General features: G+C 39.2%; 1 protein-coding gene across 1 annotated transcript in view; it reads right to left on the reverse strand.

Annotated features, from left to right (window-relative positions):
* Positions 1-26,511, reverse strand: part of TCEANC2 (transcription elongation factor A N-terminal and central domain containing 2) — a 59,044-nt gene that overhangs the window by 12,426 nt on the left and 20,107 nt on the right. Inside the window, exon 4 of the mRNA XM_004448849.5 lies at positions 4,263-4,456. Within this exon, the coding sequence (XP_004448906.1) occupies positions 4,263-4,456 (194 nt within the window). The remainder of the gene's footprint in view (positions 1-4,262; positions 4,457-26,511) is intronic.

Below are 26,511 nucleotides of genomic sequence, written 5' to 3' on the forward strand. Positions count from 1 at the left end.
GACACCATTTATGTTTGTATTCTCTCCTAGCACTTAGTATAGTACCTGCTTCCCAGTAGATTCTTACTATACATTTCTTGAATTGAAATCTACTGGAAGCAAACTTTATGTGAGTTTCTAATAGCAAGACAATTTGTGCTTATCTACCCACATTATTTTTGACCACTAGACTATATTTATGAGAGCTGGTCAAAGCCAGGGGTGCAGTCTAAGGCCATTAAACAAAGCAAAAACCAACAGTCCCATATGGGGACGTACCCCTGACCTGGATCTCATTAGCACCATCTGACAACCAACTGAGCCAACCAGCCAGTGTTTCATAACTCTTAATGATACAGGCTCACTTTGAGAATCAGGTTCATTTTTTAAAATGACATAATAGGAAAATGATCACAGGCTGTGAGGTAGGAAGGAGAGTGGATAATGAGGAAGGGGAAGTAAGAGAATGACACCACAGGGGATGTTCATATGAGGAAAGATCTAAAAGACGAGAAAGAACAAAGAAGATCGGGAAGGGAGAAGGTAAAGGGAATGGAGCCTAGGTCTCAATGATGGAGTTTTTATTCATCTATTCCATTATTCCAAGAACAAGGAAACAATCCATGAATCTGGAAAGCAAGATCTGTAGGGCAATAAAGAGATGCACCTTTTGGTTGTGCACACGCTCTTCATCTGTGGCTTTTATTAAAAGAGATATGACTGAAACAAATAATATGGAAACATTTCTTTCTACAAAAATGTAATGAGTAGATTTGGTATGTGCAAAAGCACATGCTAGGATCAAACTGTAATGGCTTTTTAGTCATTGGGCCAATAACTTACCCAATAGTATATTATTATCTGATAAAGTACATTTATGGAGATTTGATGTCTGACTTGAATGTACTCAACATTGGTTACTGGATTAAATGGTTCACTGATTTACCCCAATATGGAAATGTCTCAGATGATGACAGGTGCTAAGAGTTAGCCTTATGTAAAAGTGTTTCTGTTTATATTCTCTGACATACCAAACTGATAAAAAATATTATCAAATGCTGTTTATGCAAGAAAAAAGATTGATTTTTTTTTTTTGGCCAAGGAAGACAGTAAGATGCATGCTTTTAATTTTTAAAATTTACTCTCTGGGAACAAAACCATTCAGCTATGCTTAATCTGATATATTTTTTTCCAATTATGTTGGAAAGCACTAACGAATGCATCACTTTTTTAACTTTGCTTTGTAACACTTGAGTGCCTACCACTTGATGTGCCATTTAAAGGATAATTAATGGATAAACTAAAAGGATAATTATTATGGAGTTTAATATAGCAGGCAAACTGCTCATTAATCCTTACAAGCATAGCTTCGTTATCATTTACTTAAAAAGATACCACAGGGAACTGGTATTTACCACTACATTAACTACACATTATATACCCACACTGGATGTTTCTGCAATAATTTGGGTTTATTTAAAAAAATAAACTTTATTTAAAATAGCAAATCTTGTTGGCTAATCAATACTCCGGAAAATCAGACTTACAGCTTTCATACTTTTCCCTTTCTTCCAAGGGTTTAATATTACTATGAAAGCCTTCTTTAGGACAAGGTTAAGGAAACTTACAGCACTTCAATTCACTGGACTATCATACAAACATTAAAAATTATAAACATGGAAAGAATAAAAACATATAGATAAGAATATACAAAATGACACTAACAGATATTGATCAAGATTAAAGAGATAGCACAAATTTAAATTATGTGAATTTCCTACGTTATTTTAATCATCAATAAAAATATCTTATAATATCATATATAATCGGTTCTTAATAATCTAGGATAATGATAACTTGTCCAAGATTCATTTAAAGTGTTTTAATAATTTACCAAAAAAAGAAATGCACCAGGGAAGTGGATGTGGCTGGGAAGCAGATATGGCTCAAGCTATTTTTTTTTAAAAGATTTTATTTATTTATTTAAATCCCCCCCACCCCCGGTCATCTGTTCTCTGTGTCTATTTGCTGCGTCTTGTTTCTTTGTCCGTTTCTGTTGTCAGCCACACGGGAAGTGTGGGCGGCGCCATACCTGGGCAGACTGCACTTTCTTTCGCGCTGGGTGGCTCTCCTTACGGGGCGCGCTCCTTGCGCGTGGGGCTCCCCTATGCGGGGGACACCACTGCGTGGCAGGGCACTCCTTGCGCGCATCAGCACTGCACATGGGCCAGCTCCACATGGGTCAAGGAGGCCGGGGTTTGAACCGGGGACCTCCCATGTGGTAGACGGACACCCTAACCACTGGGCCAAGTCCGTTTCCTGGCTCAAGCTACTGAGCTCCTACCTCCCACATGGGAGGTCCCTGGTTCAGTTCCCAGTGCCTCCTAAAAAAGACAGCGAGCTGGTGTGAGTGGTAGGCATGCCAGGTTGACACAACAAGAGACACAAGAAGAAAAATATGAGAGACATAACAAAGAAGGGAGCAGAGGTTCCTGGTGCCTCCTAAAGAAGACAAACAAGACAGCAAGCTGATGTGATGGGCAGGTATAGCAAACTGATGCAACCAGAGACACAAGAAGAAAAACATAATGAGAGACACAACAAATAATCAGGGAACAGAGTTGTCTCAAGAAATTAGGTGCCTCTCTCCCACATCAGAGGTCCCAGGTTCAGTTCTTAGTGCCTCCTAAAGAAACAAGGAAGATGAACAGATGCAGCAAGTACAAAACAAGGGGATGGGGAGAAATAAATAAATAAAATAAATCTTTTAAAAAGAAAAAAAAAAGAAAGAAATGCACCAAAATGTTTACAAGATTATGTCTGGGTGGTAAGTCCAAGGATGAATTTTTTCTTTTTTCATTTCTTTATTTTTCTAATTTCATAGCATAAGTTTGTATTAAAAAAACCAAAACTCTATTTAGAATAAGTAATATACCACAGGTCCCTTAAGCTCTTTTGTGGATGAGTAAATTGCGATAGAAAGGTTAAATTATGTTTTCTGAGAATGCAGAGATGTACTAGCATTTAAACTAGACTTCTAAATTGTTTCTTTTGTTAATAATATTAAATTGTTCTTTAAGAGTACTTTAATAGGGATACTGTAGAAAGAGAAAAAAATATGGATGTTATATGTCTGATATTCCAGAGTATTAATTACCTATAAGATTTGCTTGGGAAGCAGACTTGGCCCAGTGGTTAGGGCATCCGTCTACCACATGCGTGGTCCGAGGTTCAAACCCCGGGCCTCCTTGACCCGTGTGGAGCTGGCCCACGCGTAGTGCTGATGCACGCAAGGAGTGTCGTGCCATGCAGGGGTGTCCCCCGTGTAGGGGAGCCCCACGAGCAAGAAGTGCGCCCCCTGTAAGAAGAGCTGCCCAGCACAAAAGAAACTTTAGCCTGCCCAGGAATGGCTCTGCACACACAGAGAGCTGACACAACAAGATGATGCAACAAAAAGAAACACAGATTCCCATGCCGCTGACAACAACAGAAGTGGACAAAGAACATGCAGCAAATAGACACAGAGAACAGAAAACTGGGGGGGGGGGGGGGGGGGGCGCTGAGGGGGAAGGGGAGAGGAAAAAAAAAAAAGTGGTGATGATGATGATTAATATTACTGTTAATGAGAAGAACTCCTTCTTCCAGACTAATTATATCCTTCTTCTCAGACTAATTACATCACCTAGACAGCTAGCTATGATTATGATAGGGAAGATTTGTTTATCCAACTGATATTACTCCTTAAAACTAAAGGTATGAGTGTTGATAATAAACGGGGGAATGGAGACTTTTCAACTGACAGTTATCTATTTTGCCACTGATATTCCCTATCAGAGTCCATCTAGAATTTTTACTTCTGTGGGAAGAGAAGAATTTTAAATGGGAAGGAACCATTTGTTAAATGACTTCTAATCACCAGGAACTGTACTATTCCTTTGCATAAATGGCTTGTTTAACCTTTACAATAACCTTAAGAGGCAGGAATTATGATCCTCATGTTTCAGATAAAGAAACCCAAGTCTCAGACATCTAAAGGATTTGCCTAAAGTTCCACAACCAGTACATATTAAAGTCAAGGTTTAAATCCAGGTCTTGCTAGTTCCAAAGCCTGCCCTCTTTCTACAACACCGCCTCCCAGAATTGTGCTTATAAATCCAGAATCCTTAAAGAGTAATCAGCTAGAATAAAGCCACCAGAACTAAGACTACGAAAGCTCAATATGAAAACGTGAAGCTCACTTAACCAAGATGGCCTAAGTAATCCCTTTCCCACCAGGACATTACCTCTAATTCCAAGGCTTCTGAGAGTAATTTCAGGGCATTTTTTCTGAACATCTCAGTTTTGGGATCACTCTGGACTTCAATAGAAGGTCTATTTGAATGTTTTTCATGGAAAGTTCTCCACTCAGTGTAAACTTCTCTGGCAAGACAGGCTATTTCTGAATCTGAGTGTTTACGCATCTTGTTCACAGTATGACCTAGAGCAAAAGAAGAGAAACCAAAAGAGACGTTATTCTGTTGTCTTCTAAATATATACAGGATTAGGTGGACTGATGTGTGGCACTAAGAAAGTCATTCACAAATCTAAGATGTAAAGGCTTTAATGCAAAGGAAGACCCATTTCATAAAGACTGAGATAACAAGATAATCACTGGGGGAAAAATCATTGTAGCCATTGCAATAAGTCATAAAATAGAACCTTGATCAATAGATACTTAAAATGGAACAACTAAGGTACCAACCAACTCCTTAATCTAAAAATTGCAATTAAAGAAAATGAACTGAGCATTTATTTTGTCTTTTTGGAACATATTGTATTTCAGGATAACCAAATAGCCCTAGTTATTAAGGGAATTTTCTTTATTCAGCCAATAAATGTGAAAAGACTGATGACTTAGAAAAATCACCTTTTTGTAGCCGTTGACGAAGTAAGTCATTCAGGCAACAATCATCAATGGATGAATTTATTAGATGAAAAGTTGATTGGGAAATTTATAATGGAGGGATGAATGGTCATTACCTATCCTACTGATCAATCTTAGTATCCCTAACGGTAGGACTGTCAGATATAGGTAGTATTTCACTGCTCTATCTCTGAAGTACTCTTGTACCCTCTCCCAAAAGAGAAGATGAGCAAGAATGCAATTAGTTATTCAAAGCTAACCTCCAGTTTATAGGAAAGATGAAAAACAGGGTTTAAATTAAATCAGAGTGTAAAAAAATAGACAAATTCAGGACATTCTATAGGATAACATGGTTTAACATCAATAGTGTGATAAGGTTATAGAGATTGCTATAGATTAAAAGAAACCTAAGAGTCCAAACAACCCAAAGCAATGTGTGGCTCAAATCTTGACTCAAATAAACTAATGGTTAAAAGATACTTTGAGCTTAACTTAAGACCAAGATGGAGGCGTAAGACATTCCAGGGTGCTATTCCCAAATGGAATCTTTGAACAACTAGCAAAAACTGGCAGTCACCTTCCTCAAAACTCTGGGAAAGAGATAGAGTTGTAGTAAGTGGATGAGTGATGAATCAGGAAAATGCAGGTTTAAAAATGGTAGCAGATGCTTGTAGTGCCACCACTGGCCCCTCACTGATACTCTCCTTGGTACAGTATGGAACCAGCCTATGTTCCTATTGTGGGTTCCTGGCCCAGTTCTGGAGAGAGCAGAGTAACCTCTAGGCACATACTGGGGTATCTGTAGTACAGAGATCAGCCACTATCAGGTGGCAACCTGAAAGACTAAACCAGGAAGCTCTTCTCTGGCTCCTCCTCCCAGAACTTGCCCTGTAGGCAGAAACAGCCTACAGACAGCTACAGCAGTGAGAGAAACTATTAAGTCAAAGAGGCCTGAGGAAAAGGATTGATTACCTGCCTTCATTCACATAATAGAGCATCCTGGAGGAAAAGAAAGTCTACTTCATACGGAGTAGAGAGGGAGATTTGAATTCCTGTCAATGGGAATTCCTAAAGCCATGAGGCAGCATAAGCTCTGGACAAGACACAAGCTCAGAAAAAGACAGAGAGGCCTCTGCACTTGACTCTTGCCTCAGGCTGATCTTCTTGATAGGACAGCTAAACTCTGAAGGAGAGCAAAAGTCAATGCAGTGCCAATTTGCAAAGACTGTGAGAGGTGTCTTCTGCATTGGTTGGTTTGTTTTTGTTAGTTACTGGCACTCGAGGAAATCTCTGCCATATCACTAGGTGAATACAAACTTAAGGAACAGACAGTTCAGGGACTAAGCCTCAGAGTTAACACATTAAAATGTACAGTGTATAGCAAAAGAATAAAAGACAAACTGAAAAGATGTCCCACCCAAAGGAACAAGGTAAAATTTCAGAAACAACAAAGGAGACCAGATTGTAGACATAACCTACGAAGACTTTAAAAAAATGATCTTCAGAATGCTCAGGCAGATAAAAGAAAACATGGATAAAGAACTAAAGGGTATCAGGAAAATAAGAAACAATATGAGCATCTCAATAAACAGAGGAATTTTTTAAAGGAACCAAACGGAAATACTGAGTTGAAGATCACACTGACTGAAACGAAAAATTTCCTAGGGGATTTTAACAGTGGATTGGAGCTGGCAGAAGAAACAATCAGTGAACTCAAAGACTAGAGAAAAAAAAAAGTGAAGAGAGCCTAAGACACCTGTGGGACATCATCAAGCGTACCATTAGATGCATTATGGGTATCCCAGACAGAGGAGAAAGAGAAAAAGGGGCTGAAGAAATATTCAAATAAATAATGGCAGAAAACTTCCCAGATTTAATAGACGACATGAATATACACATTCAATAAGCCAAAGAGGATAAACTAAAAAAAAAAAACAAAACCCACACCTAAACACACAGAAGTTGTGGTGACTTGGAGCTATGTACCCCAGAAAAACATGTTCTTAAACTTAACCCATTCCTGTGGGTGTGAACCAATTGTAAATAAGATCTCTTCACAATGTTACTTCATTTAAAGTGTGGCCCAAGTGGATAAGCTTTAATCTGGATTACTGGAGTCCTTTATAAGTAGAATGAAAGTCAGACAAGAAGAAAGCCACAGGAAGCAGCCAGAAGAGAAAGGAGAAGCTAGGAGAGGACATCATGTGCATTGCCATGTGACTAAAAGGACAAGGATCAAGGATCAATGGCAGCCAGCTCCAAAACACCACAGTTTTCTGGAAGGAAGCACTGCCCTGATGACATCTTAATTTTGGACTTCTAGCCTAAAAACTGTGAACCAATAAATTCCCATTATTTAAGCCCATTGTGTGGTATTTGTTTTGGCAGCAAGGAAACTAAAACAGTAGCCAAGCTGTCAAATGCCAAGAACAAGGAGAGAGTTCTGAAAGCTGCAAGAGAACGGCAACATGTTATGTACAAGAGAGCTCTAAATAAGATTAAATGTCAATTTCTCATCAGAAACCATGGAGGCAAGAAGGCAGTGGGATGAAATATTTAAAGTGCTAAAAGAAAACTAAGAATTTTATGTCTAGTGAGACTTTTTTTGAAAAGTGAGAGGGAAAACAAAACAAGACCAAAAAAAAAAAGTGAGGGGGAAGCAGATGTAACTCAACCACTTGGGCGCCTGCCTACCATATGGGAGGTCCTGGGTTCAGGTTCCAGTACCTCCTAAAAGAATACAAGCAGATGCTGCCTCCTGTTGCAACAGAGCTAGACGCCACCTCTTTCCGCAACAAGCTAGACTCTACCCCTGCCGCAACAAGCAGAGGCCACAAGTCAGCACATGCCACAGGCCCATGGGGAGAGACGTGGCTCAGTCCACTGAGTACTTGCCTCTCATGTGGGAGGTCATGGGTTTGGTTCCCAGTGCCTCCTGGAGAAAGTGAGCAAACAATGAACAGACAACGTGAACCATCTGGGGGAAAGGGGAAGTAAATAAAGAAAAATAAAGTAAATAAAAAATAAATCTTAAAAAAAAAAGTGAGGGGGAAATAAACACATTTTCCAGAAAAACAAAAGTTGAGGCAATTCATCACCACTAGACCTGCCCTACAAGCAATGCTAAAGGGAGTTCTTCAGACTGGAAGAAAAGGACACCAGACAGTAGATCAAAGCAGCATAAAGAAAAGAACTCCAGTAATTATAAATGCCAGTACTATTAAATGTATTTTTTGTTATGTTAGTCTACTTTGTACAGGTTCTAAAATGCAAATGAATAAAAAGTAATGATAACCTATGGTTTTGGACATACAACATATAAAGATATAATTTGAAAAAGAAGGCTATAGAACAGTGTTTGTATATGATATTGAGGTTAAGTTGCTATCAAATTTCAAATGTAACTGTTATAGATTTAAGATGTTAAATTTAAGCCCCACAGAAAGCACAAAAAACATATCTAAAAAATATATACAGATAGAAATGAGAGAGGTTTCAAAATGGTACAATATCCCCCTCCCAAAAAAGTCAAATAAATGTGAAAGTAGGTATTAATGGAATAATTGAAGGACAAAAAGGTATAAGACTTAAAAAGAACTTGTAGCAAAATAGCAGAAGAAAGTCCTGCATTATCAAGTTACTTTAAATGTCAGTGGATTAAACAACTCCAGTCAAAAGGCAGAGATTAGAGGATGGATAAAAAAGCATTCTCTACACGCTATTTACAAGAGACTCATCCTAAATTCAAAGACACAGATAGGTTAAAAAGTGAAAGAAAAAGACATACCATGCAAATCATAACTGAAAGAAAGCTGGGGTAGCTATACACTTGATAGTCAAAACTGTTATGAGGAACAAAAACAGTCTTTAAAAACAAACCATCATGACAATTATAAATACATATGTACCTAATGGCAGAGCCCCAAAATATATTAAGCAAGTATTGACAAATTTGAAGGGAGAAATACATGGTTCTATATAAATAGTAGGAGACTTCAATATACCACTTTTGATAATGGATACAACATATAGACAGAAGATCTATAAGGAAATAGAAGACTCGAACCATACTCTGAACCAACCAGACCTAACAGACATATATAGAAAACTTTACCCAACAGCAGCAGAATATATTCTGCCCCTGTACATAGAAGATAAATTACACGTCATTAAATTTAAAATCTTTTGTGCAAAGAACTTTATCATGAAAGTAAAAAGACAACCCAGAGAACAGGAGAAAATATTTGGAAACCACATATCTGACAAAGGTTTAATATCCAGAATATATAAAGAAATCCTACAACTCAACAATAAAAAGGCAACCCAACTAAAAAATGGACAAAAGATCTAAATAGACACTTCTCCAAAGAAGATATACAAATGGCCAAAAAGCACATGAAAGGATACTCAACACCATTAGCCATTAGGAAAATACACATCAAAATCACAATGAGATACCATTTCACATCCACTAGAATGGCTACTATTAAAAAACCCAGGCAATTACAAGTGTCTGAAAGGGTGTGGAGAAATAGTAACTCTTGCTCATTGTTGGTAGGAATGTAAAATGGTGCAGCTGCTGTGGAAAATAGTTTGGGGTTTCTTAGAAAGTTAAATATAGATTTACCACATACCTAGGTATATATCCCAAAGAACTGAAAGCAGGGAGTTGAACAGATATTTGCACACCTATTTTTCAGCAGTATTATTCACAATTGTCAAAAGATGGAAGCAAGCCAAGTATCCATCAATCTATTATTAATGGATAAATAAAATGTGGTATTAATATATACATATAATGGAATATTATTCATCCCTAAAAAGGAATGAAGTCCTGATATATGCGACAACGTGGATGTACCATGAAGACATCATGTTGTGTGAAATAAGCCATACACAAAAGGACAAATATTATTAATATATGATCTCACTGATATGAAATAATTAAAATAAACAAATTCATAAAGTAAAAAACTAAAATACAAGTTATCAAAGGCCAGAGTGGGTGTTGGGAATGGGGTGTTAATGCTTAATTGGTACAGAATTTCTTTTGGGGTGATGGAAAAGTTTGATAATGGGTTGGTGATGGTAGCACAACACTGAATGTAATTAACACCACTGTATTATATATTATATATTTGACTGTGGTTAAAAGGGAACATTTTAGGTTATATATATGTTACCAGAATAAAATTTTTTAAAAACAATAGGACTTGGTATACAACACAAATCATGAACTCTAATATAAACTATGGCCTAGAGTTAATAGTATAATTATAATAATATTATTTTATTATGTAAATGTACCACACTAATGCAGAGTGTTAATAACCGGGAAAACTATGTGCATAAGGAGAGGTTGCATATGGGAATTCTGTATTTTCTGTATGATTTTTCTATAAACCTACAACTTCTTCAATAAAATTATTTTTTTAAAAAGATATTTTGAGGTAACTAAGAAATAATATATACTAGACCTTAAATTATACCAAGGAATTGTTAATTTAGTTAAGTATGATACTGGCATTGTGGTTATGTAAGAAATATATCCACATTTTTTAGAGCTACAGTATGTAGAACTGAAATGACATAAGGTCTGAGATTCTGCTTTAAAATACTTCCAAAACAAAACAAAAATGGGAGGCAGAGGAGGTGGCTCAGGCAATTAGCGCCTCCCTCTCACATGGGAGGTCCCTGGTGCCTCCTAGAAAGGGAAAAACAGCACACAGCAAACGGACACAGCAAATGCAAACAACGAGGGGGTGAGGAGAAATAAATAAATAAATAAAAATCTTGAAAAACAAAACAGGGGAGCAGATATAGCTCAAACAGTTGAGCACCTGCCTCCAACATGGAAGGTCTCAGGTTTAGTTCCTGGTACCTGCTAAAGAAGACAAGCTGATGCAATGAGCAGACACAATAACCAGGGAACAGATGTGGCTCAAGCAGTTAGGCACCTGCCTCCTACATGGGAGGTCCTGAGTTCAGTTACCATTGCCTCATAAAGAAGAGCAGACAACGAACAGAGACGAGTGGACACAAGTAGACAACCAGCAGACAATAAGCAGACAGACAAGGGAGCCATCTGGGGGGGGGGGATTTATTTTAAAAAAAGGGAAAGATGAAGTGTGGCAGGAATGAATCTGAGTGGAAAGCATATGGGGGCTTGTTAAATTAGTTTTTTTTTCCTGTTTGAGATTTTCATAATAAAAAGTGAAAAAAAGTGGGAAAGGTAAAAAAATATCCATATGCAAAAGTGCCTAGATAAATAAATACCTAGAAAAGCCAAAGAAATTAACAAAATACTTAGAATTAAAAATTCAAGAAGTGGAAGAATATAGTTTTTAAAAATACTTTTCTTATACCAGCAATAACAGATTAGAATACAACAGGGGGGAAATCCTGCTTAAAATAGTGAAAAACTTAAACACATAGTAATACAAGAGGGGGGCAGGTGGTACGAGCACAGCCATTACCACAGGCAGGGGTGGAGCACTGTTTGCCTCCTTGAGAGCTCTGGAATTGCTGCCTTTTCTCAATCCTGATGAATACCGCCCTTTCCTTAGGACATGTCTCTTCTATACGCCAAAGGCCTCCAGGCTGGTCCCTCGGCCTAAATTTGGGACCCCTTAGGGCCATCTTCCACACAGCAGTCAGAATGACTCTTAATTTTATGATTTTCTTTTTTAGTTTCCTAAAACTTAAACCTGACCATTTCACACATCCACTAAAGTCCTTTACTCTGCATCCAAATTCTTACCATGATCTGCCCCTCCCACCTACTTCCTACTTTCATTTCCAAATACTATCCCACTTTCATTCCTATACTCCAGCTACTTGCAGCTCCTAAAACGTTTCAATATTTTTTTGTTTCTTTACTTTTGAATATGAACCCCAAGGAACATTTTGTCTGCCTGGAATATATACTTCCTCTTCAGTATTCACTTCCATTCAGCCTTTAAGACACGGTGCAGGAGTCCCCTCTTCCAGGAAGTCTTAATACCACCAGCCTTGGTTGGGTAGCCCTCCTCTGTGCTTCCTTAGCACCTTGTGCTTCTGTTTATCACAGTAATTATTACATTTAGCTTTAATTGTCTGATCAATTCTCTCTCTTGCCACTAAAATATGAGCTCCTTGAGGGCAAGGGCTGTGCAACTTTGTATCTCCAGCAATGAGCACAGTGACAGGGGGTGGGAGTGGGAAGAGTAGGTATTCAATGAATGTTGGTTGAATGAGAGACTTATCTGAAGAATAACAAAGTTTTACTAAAATATTAATACATAACAAGATTTAAATAAAAGCGGGAATATATACCATACTATATGCTGGAAAGATGTCAAAGTGACAGAAATGAATTTGTAGATTTTATGGATTTTTTGTTAGAATACAGTAAAATATTTCTAGACTTATTTTAGAAACAGAAATAGGCATGACTATAAAATACTACTTTGAAAACGAGTTATGAAATGTAACTAGCCTTTAAGATATTAAAATATTATAATAAAGTAACAGTAACTTAAAGTATGTGAATTGGCACCAAAAAAACAGATGGATAGGTCTTTAGAATAACAAATGAAGCTCACCAATAGAAAAGAAGAGAGTAGAATAGATAATAAAAGGCATCACTGAACAAAGAGAACAGAATGGATTTAAATTTGGGAATATGGTCAAAACATTTAGAAAATTGCTCAGATTATGCCACTTGCATAGCCCAACATTTGCTTGATTCATTTCCTCTACACACATTTACTGAAGGCCAATGATTAGTGTTGGTATATGTTAAGCACTAGTCATGTAGGGCTGAACAAGATTCTATCCCAGCTTTAAAGGTTCTGTGAAGAGGATCCTAGAGGTAAAAAAAAGAAATCTAACTTTGAAGAGAAGAAAAAGAGTAACATAAATATTGGATGTCTTTAACTTCTAACCCTAATTATTTATCAAGCATTTTTTATCCAGCCTTCCTACTGACCAGGGAAAGGAGTACATAAATTGTCATCAGAAGGAGGAGGAGGAATAAAGAGCATGCATTTGAAGTGTTTTAAGGTGTTTCCCAGCTGGTAGTGCTGCTGAAATACTAATCACTTAAAAGCTGAAATCACTACCGCGTACCTTCCTTTTCTGGGTAGAATTCTCCATTTCTTGAGATTATACATTCAATAATTTTTTCGTGCTGTTGGTCACTGTTGTAGATACTAAAAATACAAAGCTAAATAAAACGCTGCAGGACCGAAGAGACCTAAATTTAGGTCACCTTAATACTTTTACTGAGCACCTATTTTATACTTGGTGCTGAGTGTACAGAGATGAATAAGACATGGTCCCTGAAATTTAACCCCCACTTACTCTGCCAAAATGCGTGCAAAAAAGATATATGTGCACTGGTATTCATTCCAGTACTGTCTGAACAGCTACAGTCTATATTCTCATCAGAAAGGGCCCAATTGGTTACATAAATTATAATCCATTCAAACAATTAATAGTTTGCAGCCATTAAAGCCTGGAATAGCTCTACCTGTAGTAACATGGAAAGATGATCACTTTATTGTTAAGTAAAAGAAAAAAGCAGTTTTCAGAAGAGAATGTATAATATGAACCAATATTTATCTTTAAAATTACCTATGTATTTATGCACACATACAGTAACAGGGGTCTCCTTTGTGTACCGGGACTGTGTGTGTCTATTCAATTCAGCTCACAGTGCAGTGGGATGGCCTAACATGAAAGCAATTCTAATAGCCCAGGCTGTGCTAAAATACAGGTGCATGCAGGTTTCTGGAAGAGAACATTCTTCATGTTTTCCTCCCTATCCTTTTCTCTTTCCAAGAGAGGCACTGTTGACCCAGCTTTACGTATGAGAAATGAAGATTCAAAAGACCCTCAAAAAGAGAGTCCTACCTCCTACTTGTCAAATTCAGTGGACCTTCTCTATTCCAGCCTCACCTGACCTCTCTGTAGCAGCTGATACTGCTGCCTCCTTCCTTTCTGAAATATTCTCTTCTATTGCTTTTTGAAATACCACCTATTACTTGTTCTCCTCTTCTTTTTCTCTCTTCTGCTGGCTATTCATCCTTTAATTATCAGTAAACTCCAGCTGGGGCACTGTCCTTGGCTTCTTCTCCTCTTTCTCTACTTGCCTTTCCTGAGTAACCTTATTCACTCCTGTGGTCCAATTACTATCTACAAGCAGGTAACTCCCAACTATCTATCTCCAGCCCAAAGATTTCCACTGAGCACAAGACCCAAATATCCAGTTTCCCACTGGACAGCTCCATTTGCTTATTCCGAAGCACCTCTAATTCAACTTTTTTTTAATGGAAAAAGGAACCCCTCAGTCTCTCCTCCTCCTCTATTTCTTATAACATCATGGTACCATCATCCAGCCATCATTTTAGGCGCCACTGTCTCTCTCACCCTCATGTTCATTTGATCTTCCCAAGTTGTATAGATCTACTTCCTTAGTATTTACTATATTCTTTCCTTCTTGCTCACCTCCCTCTCCATTCTCACTGCTGCCCTGATTCAGGTCCTCATCACCTCTCTTTTTAAGATTTATTTATTTATTCCTCTCTCCCCCTTGTCTGCTCTGTGTCCATTCAATGTGTGTTCTTCTGTGTCTGCTTGTCTTCCTTTTATTTTTTAAAAAAGATTTATTTATTTATTTCTCTCCCCTTCAACCCCCTCCCCCGGTTGTCTGCTCTCTGTGTCCATTCGCTGTGTGTTCTTCTGTGACTGCTTCTATTCTTATCAGAAGCACTGGGAATCTGTGTTTCCTTTTTGTTGCATCACCTTGCTGTGTCAGCTCTCCATGTGTGCAGTGCCATGCTTGGGCAGGCTGCACTTTCTTTCGCACCGGGTGGCTCTCCTTATGGGGTGCACTCCTTGCGTGTGGGGTTCCCCTGCACTCCTTGCACGCATCAGCACTGTGCATGGGTCATCTCCACATGGGTCAAGGAGGCCCGGGGTTTGAACCGCGGATCTGCCATGTGGTAGGAGACGCCCTATTCATTGGGTGAAGTCCACTTCCCTGCTTTTCTTCTCTTTAGGCAGCACCAGGAAGTGATCCTGGGACCTTCTGGAGTGGGAGGTGCTCAATCTCTTATGCCACTTCAGCTCCCTGGTCTGCTGTGTCTCTTACTGTCTCTCCACTGTGTCTCTTTTGGTTGCATCATCTTGCTGCACCAGCTCTCTGCTCAGGCCAGCATGCCATGCAGACCAGCATTCCTCGTGGGTGAGCACTCCACTTGGGCCAGCTTGCCTTCACCAGGAGCCCTGGGAATCGAACCCTGGACCTCCCAGATGGTAGACAGGAGCCCAATTGTTTCAGCCACATCTGCTTCCCCCTCACCACTTCTCAACAGGTTTACTACAGTGGTTTACTAAATCAACCTCTGTCCCAGTCTGGACCTCTTCAATTCATCCTCTGTACTGAGGTGAGAATGATCCTTTTAAAACACAATTTGAGGGGAGTGGGTATAACTCAGTGGTTTGAGTCCCTGGTTCCCATGCATAAGGTCCTAGGTTCAATCTCTTGTACCTTCTGAAAAAAAATTGATTATATTACTCTTACCCAAAAATTCCTTCAATGGCTCTCCACTACCCTCAAATTACTTTCTAGGTATAGCATTCACATTCTGGATGACCTAGAACCTCTTTGGCCTTTCCCCTCACTATGTCACTCTCTTTCCTCCCTCCTCTCACATCTAGCCCTCTCACTTCTTTGCCTCTGTGTGCTAAATTCTAGCATTAAAAAAAAAGCCTGGGAAGCGGACTTGGCCCAGTGGTTAGGGCGTCCGTCTACCACATGGGAGGTCCGCAGTTCAAACCCCGGGCCTCCTTGACCCGTGTGGAGCTGGCCCATGCGCAGTGCTGATGCGCGCAAGGAGTGTTGTGCCAGGCAGGGGTATCCCTGAGTAGGGGAGCCCCACGCACAAGGAGTGCGCCCCGTAAGGAGAGTTGCCCAGCGCGAAAGAAAGTTCAGCCTGCCCAGGAATGGTGCCACACACACGGAGAGCTGACACAGCAAAATGACGCAACAAAAAAGAAACACAGATTCCCATGCCACTGACAACAACAGAAGCGGACAAAGAAGATGCAGCAAATAGACACAGAGAACAGACAAATGGGGTGTGGGGCAGAAGGGGAGAGAAATTTTTTTTAAAAAGCCTGCATGTTCCCGTTTTGGGTCAGGCTCTCTGGCCTTCTCACTTCTCATTTATGAGCCTTATCTCACACTGTTCCTTCTGCCTAGAATGTTTAAATGCCCATTTTCCCCTCAAAAGTGTAAGAACCTTGAGGGCATGACATATACCTAACTTCAAGTTATATTCCCAACCCCCACCATAGTGCCTAACACAGAACAATCATTTAATAAATATTTGCTGAATTAAATCAATTAAATTAAAAAAAAAAACAAATCGGTTTTGTACTAATATCTGAATATGGATGTAATCACAGAACTGCAAATAAGGGAATTATATTTCAAATCATTGAGTTCAAAGGCCCCAGAAAGTGAAAGGTTTCTAATTCTTACCCACTGCTGAAAATTCTCCAGGCTTTCTATGAGTTATCTCTTTCAATTCTTATAATCAAACAATGAATTAAATACTATTATATCTTTTAATGTATGAAGGAATTGAAGCTTAGCAAATAAATTGCTGAAAGTCTCACACTTTAGTGTGGAAGCCAGGATTTGAACACAAGCAGCCTGACTCCAGAGCCTTCACACTTAATCCCTAATATTCTATTCCACTGTGTTATTAGGGACTGGCACACAGGACGTGTTTAAGGAAGTTTGTTGAGATAATGGTGTTTAACTGAAGTTTGTTGAAATAATGTTGTTTACCTCTTCTTGATATTTCCAATCAGAAGAGCAAAGGTAGCCAAAGGGCAGAGGGCAGCTACTCTTGGGCCAGGGCAGTGGGGCAATATATCTCACAGATTCTCTCAAGGAGCCCCACCTGGACTGGTCAGAAGACTCTCTTAACACCAGGGAAACCAGTCCAGGAAGGGCAGTGCTGTAAGGAAGCCCACATGCCAATAGGAGAAGTTTCCAAAGAAGAGTGCCAGCAGGAAAGGCAGTCCACTCTGAGGCAGGAAGAAAAGAAGGGAGGTGGGATGGAGAACCCCTTTTAGAAAAAAATTAGGCAGAATCATAAACTTAGATCACAAAGGGAATTCCAAGATAATGACAATTAGCCACTGTGCTTTTTAAAAAAATTTATTATCATTTTTTTAAAAGATACGTAGATCACACAAAATGTTACATTAAAAAATTTAAGGGATTCCCATATACCCCACTCCTCACACTTGTCACTCCTCCCACATTGACTTCTTTAATTAGTGTGGTACATTCATTGCATTTGATGAGTAAATTTTGGAGCACTGCTACACAACATGGATTACAGCTTATGTTGTAGTGAACGCTCTCTCCCGGTCCATTAGTGGGTTATGGCAGGATATATAATGTCCTGCATCTGTCCCTGCAATATCATTGAGGACAACTCCAAGTTCCAAAAATGCCCCAATATCACACCTCTTTTTCCCTCTCCCTGCCTTCAGCAACTCCTGTGGCCACTGTCTCCACATCAATGATAGTTTTTTCCATTGCTAGTCACAATAATTCTATAGTAGAATACCAGTAAGTCCACGTCATATCTTGGCTTGTTTAATCCCAGAATAACCCTGTGAAGTAGGTGCCATTATTATTCCCCATTATATAGGTAAAGAACCTGACATACTGAGAGGTAGGTACTTGCTAAAGGACACAGCAAGTAAAAAGCAGGGCCACGTTTCAAATTTAGGCAGTCCAGCTTTAGAGCCCATGCTTTAAATATACGATATTGCCTATGGCAATCATATAGTCCCACTGCCTCAAGATTCTGATAAGAAAAATGAGGCTCCATGACCTTTTCCCAAGGTCATAAGTTGTTCAGTAGCTACATCAAGGAAGTTAATGATCTGCAAAGAGTCATTATTTGCTCCATGAAGTTAAGTAGTGTCACTGGCTGGTCTTATGACCTGGGTCAAGTCCCTTGGGTTTAAGGGTAGAGGGTCTCTGTAATCCAGTGCATTGTTAAGACAAATTTCCTGCTGGGAGTAGTCTTTCACTCATTTAATAAATATTACTGAAGACTAAATATGTACCAGGCCCTGTTAAGATAGTTTTGAAGGGGGAAACCCAGGAAGGACCAAAAACGTAATCAATTCAGCTGGCGAAGGGACCAGGGAATATTCAGGGCAATTCTTGTCCTGAGTCCTCTAATGAATCAAGGAGAGAGGATTGGTACAGCAAGGAGAATGAATGAGGGTCTATAAGCCTGAATAACATGGCATAATTTGAGGGCTGTGGTAAGCAAAAAAATAATGCACGTCCCCTCCCAAATGTCCATACCCTGATCCCCAGAACCTGTAAAGATTTTGCAGATCTGATTAAGGTTAAGGACATCGAGATGGGGAGATTATCCTGGATTATTCAGGTGGGCCCAAACTAATCACATGAGTCCTCAAAAGTAGAAAGAGGCAGAAGGGTGGGTCAGAATGTGGGTGGCCTCTAGAAGCTAGAAAAAGCAAGGAACAGATTCTGCTGTAGAGTCTCCAGAAATGAATGCAGCCCTCACTGGTTAGCCCAGTGTGAACTGTACTGGACTTTTGACCTTCGAAACTGTAAGACAACAGTAAGTTTGTATTGTTTTAAGCAACCAGGTTTGTGGTAATTTGTTATGGTAGCAACAGAAAATGAATATAGGGGCCTATATATAGTTCAGGATTGCGGACATAATGTGAAACTATGGGACAACTTGAGAACAGAAGGTCATTTGAACAGCTTTACCAGTAACTAATCCTGTGACCTTGGGCGAATCAAATCATGCACCCATGCATTTACCCACCGTATTACTCAACTAAATGTATTAATAAAATTTTGACTTTAATACAATCAAACGGTATCACACCCAGAGGAAGAGACCAGTTTACAAGCATAATTTATATGTCTTTTTGGAATTCATAAATAATATCAACTCCACACTCCACCCTCTGAATTCCAAAGACATTACAAAATTTTTTTTTTAATCCCTTAAATCAGTAACAATGCTAAGAACAAAACCATATCACAATCAGTTTATAGAAATACAGTCTGACTTGGGGCAAAGTCCCCTCTGGCTGTAGACCTCTGAAACTTACAAAACTATTTACCTGCTTCCAATATACAAAGGGACAGACAAAGGATAAACACTTCCATTACCATACAGGAATTTGGCAGGGAAACAGGAGTCACTGGTCCCCAGGAGTTCTGAAAACCTGCAGGGCATACTCCATTAATGGATTTCAAAGTCTAAGAGTCAGTCTTAAGATGAAGGTTTCTTCTCCTGGGGGCCTCATGGAGGCCCACCCTTTCCACAGGCTTGCCCAAGGGCCATTTTCTTGGTTCCACCTTCATCAAACATCTGGGTGGTGAATGAACTCCAAACCTCATCCCCTAAGAACACTGGGTGATGATCACACTTTACCCAATCTCTGATTTGGGTACAGTCTCAAACCCTTAGTACTGTGAGGTGGCGGCAACATTCTCCCTAATCTCTGGCATACAGGATCAACCCTCTCAGAACAGTGACCTGGCCTTTCCTAATCTATGGGGACAGGACCAGGCCTATGGGGTGTCAACCTTACTCTCCCTGACCTATGGAGAACAGGTCCATCCCTCTCCCCAGCCCTTGGGGAATGTGCTCCACCCTCTCTGTAGCTTGGGAGAGCAAAACTCTCCCTGATCAGTAGGCTGCATCATCCATCCTCTTCAAATGCTGGGGAAAACTCACCCTCTCTGTACACATGGGTGGGGTTCCTCTCTTGGCCCAAGGAGATATCTTAATTCCAGATCTCCGCTTCCATGGTTTTCTTCTTAAAGCTGTTTTCCCTTTCATCGCTCCCCTACATGTCCCTTTCAGTCCAGACCGACAGTGGTTTTGTTCATACAGCTCTTGCAAAAAGCTTGTTGGTTGAGCATGCAGGAAGCAGGGATCCAAGTCATCAGACAGTAAGACTTTCCACAAGTCTTTCCTAGACAACTGCATTTTCAGTCCTGACTTACAAGTTCCAAGTTTCATTAATTCCTCAAATGTGGCACTATTGCCTGGAGGCTTGATTTCCTGAAACTTGGAATTTCCAGAATCAGTTTCTATTTTCTTTGTGCCCAACAATTCAGTTATCAGCTTATCTCTTTCTTCTAACATTTTGCTATAAGTCTCAAGGAGAAGACAGGCTACATTTCCCACATTTAGTTTAGAAATCTCCTTGGCTAAATGTCCAAGCTCATAGTTTTCAAATTCTGCCTTCCATACAACATCAGGAGTCAATCTTGCTAAGTTCTCTGGGACTTTAAAACAGGGATCACCTTTCCTCCAGTTTCCAATATTAGTTTCATCACTTACTTCTAAGGTCTCTCCAAAAGTTTCTTTAGTGTCCATATTCCTACCAACAGTCTCTTCAAAACCATCTAGGCCTTTTCTATCAAGCACCTCACAATTCCTCCAAAAAATATCCCTTATCTATTTATAAAACCATTCCAGTACTTTTGGTAATTGCAAAAGCATGACCCCACTCTCCTGGTACCAAATTCTGTATTAGCCAAAGGGGTGCTGATATAAAGTAGCAGAAATCTGTTAGTTTTTATAAAGGGTATTTGGTGTAAAAGTTTACAGTTATAAGGTCCTAAAGAGTCCAACTCAAGGTTACTTCCTTACCAAACTCTTTTGCCACATCTTGAAGCAAGATGGCAGGTGATGTCTGTGAGGGTTCAACCATACTCTTCCCTCTTAAAGCTCTGTGGGTCCAGCTTCTTCCTATTTAGCTGTAGGCTGGCATAGGGCTAGTCTCTCTTCCCGGAGTCGTTTCTTTCCGTGTTCAGCTGCTCTTTTCTGTTCACAAGGTCAGCTGTAAAGTGTCAGATGAATGATTCATCGCTTTTCCTGAGGCCTCTTCCATGTCAATGGAGCTGTCTCTCTTCCTTTGAGTGTATTCTGTATGTATCTACTTCTGTGTGAGAGTCTTTTTTATTAGCCCATCAAAGGGTTGGGGACTCAACTTTGAGCTGCCCTAATGATGTGCTCAAATCAAAGCCCTAATCTTAATCTCATCAAGTAAATATAAAACTTTGAATTTAATACAGTCAGAGGGTATCACACCTAGAAGAACAGTTTACGAACATAATCTGTATCTTTTTGGAACTCATAAATAATATCAAACTGCCATACCACTCACTGACTCACTCATTCAACAAAAATTTTTACTTTCACAAAGGGATTATGTTTCATCTAAGTCTTGAAGGACAAGTAAAAGCTTGCCATGTACAAAGGTACTTTTTAGGTTCAGGAGGTGGTGTGACATGGTGTATTTCCTTTTCTGACCTGGGACAAGTTACTTTAAGCTCTCTTAAGCCTCGTTTTCCCAATTGTAAAATGGAGAAAATAGCATTAGCCTTACAGAATTGTTACATGGATCAATGAGGTCATAGATGTGAAAGCACTTTGTAAGTCTAGGTTGTTTTTTGTTTTTGTTAATCAATCATAAATGAAAATAAGGCATCTCTGAAATCAGATCAATATGATTGACATAACATTCTTCCCAGAATATGCACATGCACAGCCTTGCAAAAGTGGAGCACACCTGCTCATAAGGCTGAGAGAGCAAGGTCTAACTACTTCCTCACCAGCCATTTACTTGATACCCCTTGCCCACAAGTTTCCTTTATAATAAAGGTATCACTTTCTGAGGCCCTGTAATTGCCAGTCCAAAGGCTTTTGCCCACATGGCCCTCAACTTCCCAGACCACTTGAGAGCACTTCTCCTTGGAGAGTCACCATACTACCCCAGCTCTTTTCCTCTCTATAACTGCATTCCCTCTGCCTTCTTCACTTGTTCTTCTTCCTACTCCCACTCCTCCACCATGGATATTCTCCTAGGTTCAGTCCTTGGCCCCTTTAATTTTCTCTTTCTCAGAGAATTCACCCACTTAAGTGATTTTAAACAAATACTTCCTGGCAAATGACTTCCAAATATGTTTCTAGTCTTAGTCTCTTATGTATGCTTCAATACTACATCCCCAACAGCCTGCTGGACACTCCATCTAAAGAGTTTATGTCAGAGCAAAATACCAGGGATATTGACTAAAATGGGAATACTAGGAAAACTCCCATTTGGGGTACACAAAAAAAGGCACTAAGTTCAGATTTAAAATAGGTGAGTTTAACCAGATGGCAGAACCCACAGAGATGGTCCAGTAAACTAAAGGCACATATGGCTGGGGTCCAGGGCACAATGGCAGTCTGCTAACCAGAAAAGAACACTGCCCCAAGAGACTTGGATTCTCATTATATTTCACCTCACTATGTGGCCCTGGATAAGTCACTTCACCTCTCTGCATCTGTTTCTTTATTTATAAATTGAGTAGCTAAATGGATTTAAAAGGGTTTATGACACAGACATTTATAGCACTCATATGAATAGATTAGGGACAATTAAAAGATCTCAACGGTAAATGGGCAAGGAATGTGAATAGACAATCACGATACACACAAAAAGAGAGGACAAAGTGCCAATAAACCCACAGCAAATGAAAATGAGATGTTAGTTTTTACCTATACATTTATAAGACTTTAAGAAAATGGTAGTAATAAATAAACAACCTCTCTAAAAATCTAAAATTCCAAAATGGATCAGGACAGGAAATACATATTCCAAAATCACTTGGATTAAAGCTTCAGTTGAGGTGGTGAAATGAAGAAGCTCTGTGGATAAGTGCTATAAAGCAGCAAGAAAAGAATAAGAGCTGAGCTTTATGGGAAAGTAACCCCAGTTAGAGGACAGGAGACAAGGAATGAAGAAACAGAATGGCAAGAAACACAGGGCTATAGCAGGCTAAAAAGAGCCATGGAGACCATCTTGTCCAACCTTGCCATTTTAGTTGATTTGACAAATATTTACTAAGCCTCTGCTATGTACCACATTAATGCTTGAAATACATCAGTGAATAGAGCAGACATGGTCTCTGCTGGCATGGAGTTACTGTCTAGTAAATAAAAAATAAAGAAGTAAATAATTAAATAAGTAATTACAAACTGAGATAAGAGCTATGAAGGAAACAAACATTTTAAAAATAGATAGATACAGAATTGGCAACGAGTTCAGTGTCATTTATGTCAGTGTAAAAGAGTAATCAATGGTCTCAAGTTCATAGTTAAGAAGATGAGAACTAAGACAAGACCACTGGATTTGGATAGAAGGAAATAACTGATGTGTTGAGAGAGAATAATGGCTATGAGAGAAGCCAGCTTGGAAAGGGTTTAATGAAGGAGTGGGAGGGGAGGAAATGGGAATTGTATCAATATTTTTAAAGGAATTTGGCCATGAAAGGAAGGAGAGAAACATGTAGGTGTCTGAAAGAGGTGGAAAAGCAATTAAAGGAGAAGATTTGTGCATGTCTGAAGACAGAAAGGAAGAATCAGTGGAGAACATAAGAGATAAGCTGGCTCTTCTATTCTCCCTCAGCTCTAGTCAATCCTTGCTCTCTATGACAGGTCCATTCCAGCTGTTTCTCTTCTCTTCTCTAATCCCTCAGTCCTCGGTGCCTTCATTATGTCTCACCTTAATGACTACAACCATAACTTGACTCATTCCCTTACCTCTAAGCTTTTTTTAAAAATTGCTTTATTGTGGTTAGATATAGATATAAAATTTCCCATTTAAACTATTTTAAGTATATAATTCAGTAGCATTAATTACATTTACAATGTTGTGCTACCAACTATAACCAAAACTTTTTTGTCACCCACAACAGCAACTCTGTACCCACTAAGCAATAACTCCATTTCCTCCTCTCCCGAGTCCCTGGTAACTTCTAATCTAATTTCTGTCTCTACAAATTTGCTTATTCTAGATATTTCATATAAATTTAACCAATATTTGTCCTTTTTTGTCTGGTTTATTTCATTTAGCTTAATGCTTTCAAGATTCATCCATGTTGTAGCATGTATCAGAACTTCATTCCTTTTTATAGCAGAATAACATTCCACTGTATGTATACACATTTTGTTTATCCATTCATCTGCTAATAGCTTCTTGGCTACTGCAAATAATGCTGCGATGAACATAGGTGTACAAATATCTGTTTGAATCCTTGTTTTTCGATTCTTATGAGTATATACCTCCTTCAAGTTTTGGTTCAAATGTCACTCTTCAATGAGGCCTATTCCTGCTGACTGCCATCACATTCATCCTCCTCCTTAATCTGCTTGGCTTTTTCTTTTTCCCATAACATACTATATAATTTACTTACTACTTTTCTTCTTTACTGACTCCCTCCTAGAATGTAAGCTTCACACCAGTAGGGATTTTTATCTCTTTTGATCACAAGCACCTAGAGCAAGGCACATGATAGGGTATAAATGACACTGTGGCTTCCATCTTGGTTGTTCTCTCGCTTTCCTGTTCTCTCTTGAATCACTTGCTGTGTGGAAAGCCAGCTACCAAGTCATGAGCAGCATGAGGAGTGGCCAAAGTGACAAGGACCTAAGGCCTCTGCCAGCAACCTGTGAGTAAGTGATTTTGGAAGCAAATCCTCAAGCTCTGGTCAAGCCTTCAGATGACTGCAGCCCCAGCTGACAGCTTGACTTAAACCTTGTAAGAGATCCTGAGCCAGAAACTACCTGGATAAGCTGCTCTTGGATTTCTGAATCTCAGAAAACTGTGTAATAAAAAAAATATTGTCTTAAGCTGCTAAATTTTGGGGTAATTTGTTATCCAGCAATAGATAATACATATGCCAAGACAAAACAGTTTTGAATGGCTTACCAAAGGGCCTTCTCCATCTGGCCCAACCTGTTTCTCCAGCTCACTTCTTGCCAATTTTCTCACCAGTATATTACATTTCAAACATACCAAATTTCTTTTAGTTTCTGGTATGCGCCATGTGCTCTCCCATCTTCAACTCTCTGTACATACTCACATGATGTACCCCTGACTGACACATTTTTCAACACCTTTTCCTCTCCACCTAACACATACACTTCTCTCCATCATCAGAGCACTCATTACATTGTATGATAAAGTCTTGTTAAATTGTCTATCCTCAAAATGATACAGTAAAGGTAGCAAAACATTAAAATTGATGGGCCTGGCTATGTGGGGGATTGGGGGCATGTTTAAATTCTCTGTATGGAATTTGCATTATTCTTGTTGAAACTTTCCTGTGAGTCTGAAATTATTTCAAAATAAAAAGTAAAAAAAAAATTGTCTACCCTTCTGTTAGACTGGAGGCTCCAAAAAGACAGGGACAATAGCTGTCTTCTTCATTATTAGGTCAGCATAGTTCCTAGCATAAAGAAGGCACTCAGTAAATATTTGTCCCTTGCAACCCACAGGACAGAGACAGGCAGGAAAGCTAAAGGCTGAAGAATGTAAACACACTCAGGCAATTATCCAAATGAAATCTTCAGCATAGCAACTGACATTAAGTATAAAGGAACCAAGAAATCCCTATATTTCATACAGCCTTGGGTTTAAGAAAGGCTTGGGGTTGAGCCAAGTCTCAAAAGTTAAATGGTTTCTAGCTCCTCTTAAGTCAGGTTCCCTTGCTGTGGTTTCATTATGATTTTTGAAGTCTCTAAACATCAGACACACCCATTCTTGAAAGCATACTCATAGCTGTACTCAAAGGCCAAACAGGAATGATTTTTTTTAAAATTATCAACTATATTGCATTTGTAGCACAATCCCAGCCTATTATCTTTTCTCTTTATAAACGGATTTTTATTTACAGTTTATATAAATGGAATCATACAATATGTTACACAATCTATTTAGTTCATAGTAAAGTAATCATACAGTATTTGTCCTTTTTGTGTCCAGCTTGCTTCACTCAACAACCAAATATTTACAATCTGATATTTATCTTGATATTTCAGATCTAGTTATACATGGTACTTGTGGGGTGTGCCTGAATATGAACACACATATACACATATGTACATATACACGTCATAAAATATTAATCACTAGTACCCTCTACTGGTCAAAATACCTTATCTGCTTATGTGAATGGTCTTATTGCCCTCTAGTGACCACAACCTACAAAGACAGAAAATTCAGCAGCAGATGGGAGAATCTCCTTGGCTACAATGATAGGGTTTTATGTTCTTTAAGCATCTAATTTTCTCAGATTCTGGTTTATATTACAGGGGTGCAACTCTCAAGACTCTAGGGGGGTCCTCTGGGGAATTCCCACAGCTCTTTGCAGCTGTTAATGCCAGTCTGAAGCTGCTTTCTCTCCTGCTTCTCATGAACAAGAGGTCAAGGGGAAGCAGAGAAGGCAATGGCTGCACTGGTGAGGGCAAGAACAGCAGCTGTGCGTGACTCCCCTGGACTCCCTGAGGAGCTGGGAGCAGCTTGAGGAACACATGTTGGTCCTCCCTTGCATATTATTCACAGTTGTGTACTGTACTAAAATGGTAATTCAATGTAGTTGCTGAGTTACCTTTTAAATACTTTCTATGGTATAATAAATGCTGCAGAAAATGTTCCTATCATTTTGCTTTCAGAAACCACGCTTTCCAAGTTATTTCCACTCAAGAAAGTGTAGAATC

The sequence above is a fragment of the Dasypus novemcinctus genome, chromosome 9, assembly GCF_030445035.2.
Source record: "Dasypus novemcinctus isolate mDasNov1 chromosome 9, mDasNov1.1.hap2, whole genome shotgun sequence".
NCBI lineage: Eukaryota > Metazoa > Chordata > Mammalia > Cingulata > Dasypodidae > Dasypus > Dasypus novemcinctus.